The sequence below is a fragment of the Octopus bimaculoides genome, chromosome 20 (assembly GCF_001194135.2).
Source record: "Octopus bimaculoides isolate UCB-OBI-ISO-001 chromosome 20, ASM119413v2, whole genome shotgun sequence".
Lineage (NCBI taxonomy): Eukaryota > Metazoa > Mollusca > Cephalopoda > Octopoda > Octopodidae > Octopus > Octopus bimaculoides.
Window position 1 is genome coordinate 29,613,573 of NC_069000.1, and position 2,281 is coordinate 29,615,853.

At 37.9% G+C, this 2,281-nt stretch overlaps 1 protein-coding gene across 1 annotated transcript in view; it reads left to right on the plus strand.

Moving 5' to 3' along the window:
- Positions 1-1,550: 1,550 nt before the first annotated feature.
- Positions 1,551-2,281, plus strand: part of LOC106874281 (uncharacterized) — a 64,252-nt gene continuing 63,521 nt past the window's right edge. The window contains exon 1 of the mRNA XM_052974961.1: positions 1,551-1,619. Within this exon, the coding sequence (XP_052830921.1) occupies positions 1,551-1,619 (69 nt within the window). The remainder of the gene's footprint in view (positions 1,620-2,281) is intronic.

Sequence of the window (2,281 nt, forward strand, 5' to 3'; positions counted from 1 at the left end):
AACAATATAAGCAAGTTGTTTCTTTATAATTGTGGCATCAAGTAAAAGAGAATTTTCAACGTTTTGTTTTGTTTTGTTTCTTATTATTCACTAAAGCCAAAACTTATTTATCATTTGCAAGTTTGGAAAAATTCCGTGGTGCTCTTTGGTGCTCTAAGTGAGTACCTGTTTAAAGGTTAATCTGAGTCAATACGCATATATTAGTTAGAAATATATATGTAGATAAAAGTATATATGCATGTATAAATGTATTCTTTTATTCTTTTACACGTTTCAATCATTTGACTGCGGCCATGCTGGAGCACCACCTTAAAGGGTTTTAGTCGAAGAAATCGACCCCAGAACTTATTCTTTGTAAATCTAGTACTTATTCTATTGGTCTCTTTTGCCGAACTGCTAGTTACGGGGACATAAACACACTAACATCGGTTGTCAAGTGATGGTGAGGCAGGACAAACACAGACACAAAGACACACACACATAAATTCACACACATATACTACGAACTTCTTTCAGTTTCTGTCTTCCAAATCCACTCACAAGGCTTTGGTCAACCCAAGGCTATAGTAGAAGACACTTGCCCAAGGTGCCACGCAGTAGGAATGAATCCAGAACCATGTGGTTGGGAAGCAAACTTTTTACCACACAACCACGCCTATGGATATTTCATTTAAGTTCTTAATCGCATGATACAAGCCGACCGCAGTCCCAGAGACCTCTGAATATGTAAGTATGAATTCATGTACGAATGTACGCGCAGTCATGAAAGTACATGTCGCATTAGTACGCAAGTGTAAGCATATGTATGTATGTGTGTACATATGTGCATATGTGATGTAGTGTATAAGTTTATTCAAGGAAGCTCTTTATAACGTTTTATAAATCTTCATTGTACCACAAATCGAATAAATTCCGAGGATCCAAGTCAGTTCGTTTTGTTCTTTCTTGAAAATTTCCACTGTTTTCAAGACTTTTATGTGCATTATTACAAGTCCAGGGTATTTACGATAACAGATACACGTGAAATTCTAAAGAGCTGTAAGTTCTACATGAGTTCACCATAAATGTTCTTCTTTCCTGTAAATTTAGATGAGGCATTCACATTTGTTTGACGACTGACTATTACAAAAGCACATGACTTTTGCTCCCTGACCCATTGAACACTACCGCGTCTTTTGTGTTCACACCGGACTGCTTTTTTTTTTTTTTTAGTATTCCATCAGTATTCGTAATTTTTAAAGGTATGAATACAATCCGGTTCTGGTGTGCTTTTGGTCGTCAGGGCAATTCTTCCCACGTATAGCATCTTGAATAGTTTTGGCAATAACGTCATGCTTCGTGGGAAGGTTGTACATTGTGAACATGTTGGTGCCGTTACTGGTTTGAGGCAATCGGCATTTTTTTTTTATCACAACGTGGTGGTTTGTCTCTTTTATTGATCATATATTTAACAGTCACTTGTTTTTGAATAACGAAAGTGAACATATCTATATATCAGAGAACCAGGAGACGATACTTGTCTTGTAAATGTTTGCCGCTCCATTGATATCATGAATGCTGTCGCTGATATTATGAATGTTGTCACTGATATCACGAATGTTGCCGCTGATATCATGAATGTTTCCCCCGCAAATTTCTGTTCAAGTTAATCCATTTACGCACATGGGTCATTCAGAGTACCTATTCTATAGACTACTTCACCTAATCTCATTATATTATTTTCACTGTTAAGTACACAAGTGCTGCACTCATTTCTCTTTCTGTGCATGTATTTATTTATGTTTACGGCAGGTCGCTAGTGAGCGGCACTAGTAACGTGCAACCAAGTACAGCTTGTTCCATGGCGGAGTAATCGGCGACTAAACTGGCAACCCCGCCAAAACTTGTTTGGTGAGAAGGGTTATTTTGTACACACTCTTCGAAAGGAAAAAACAAGATGTCCACCTACGGTTTGTGAATATGTAACAGCAGCTGCACAGGGACATGACAGCTCAGACTACTTTTAATGGTCAACTGTCACAAGGAGAATCCCAGTTGACAACGGGGTAAATCAATGCTGTCTTGCTTACACACGTTTCACCGTAGCACAATGTAGGAAGACAGCTTTTGATGCCAGCCAGATGAAATACAGTTTTTCACATGAAATCGTTCACATGTAGTGGCGTTAGAAAGGAGGTGGTCACCGAAACAATTGTAACTAGTAATAAAGATGTGCTAAATGTATTCTTTATCTTCTTACTATATGTTACACTTTCTAATGCCCACACATTGGTTTTTACTG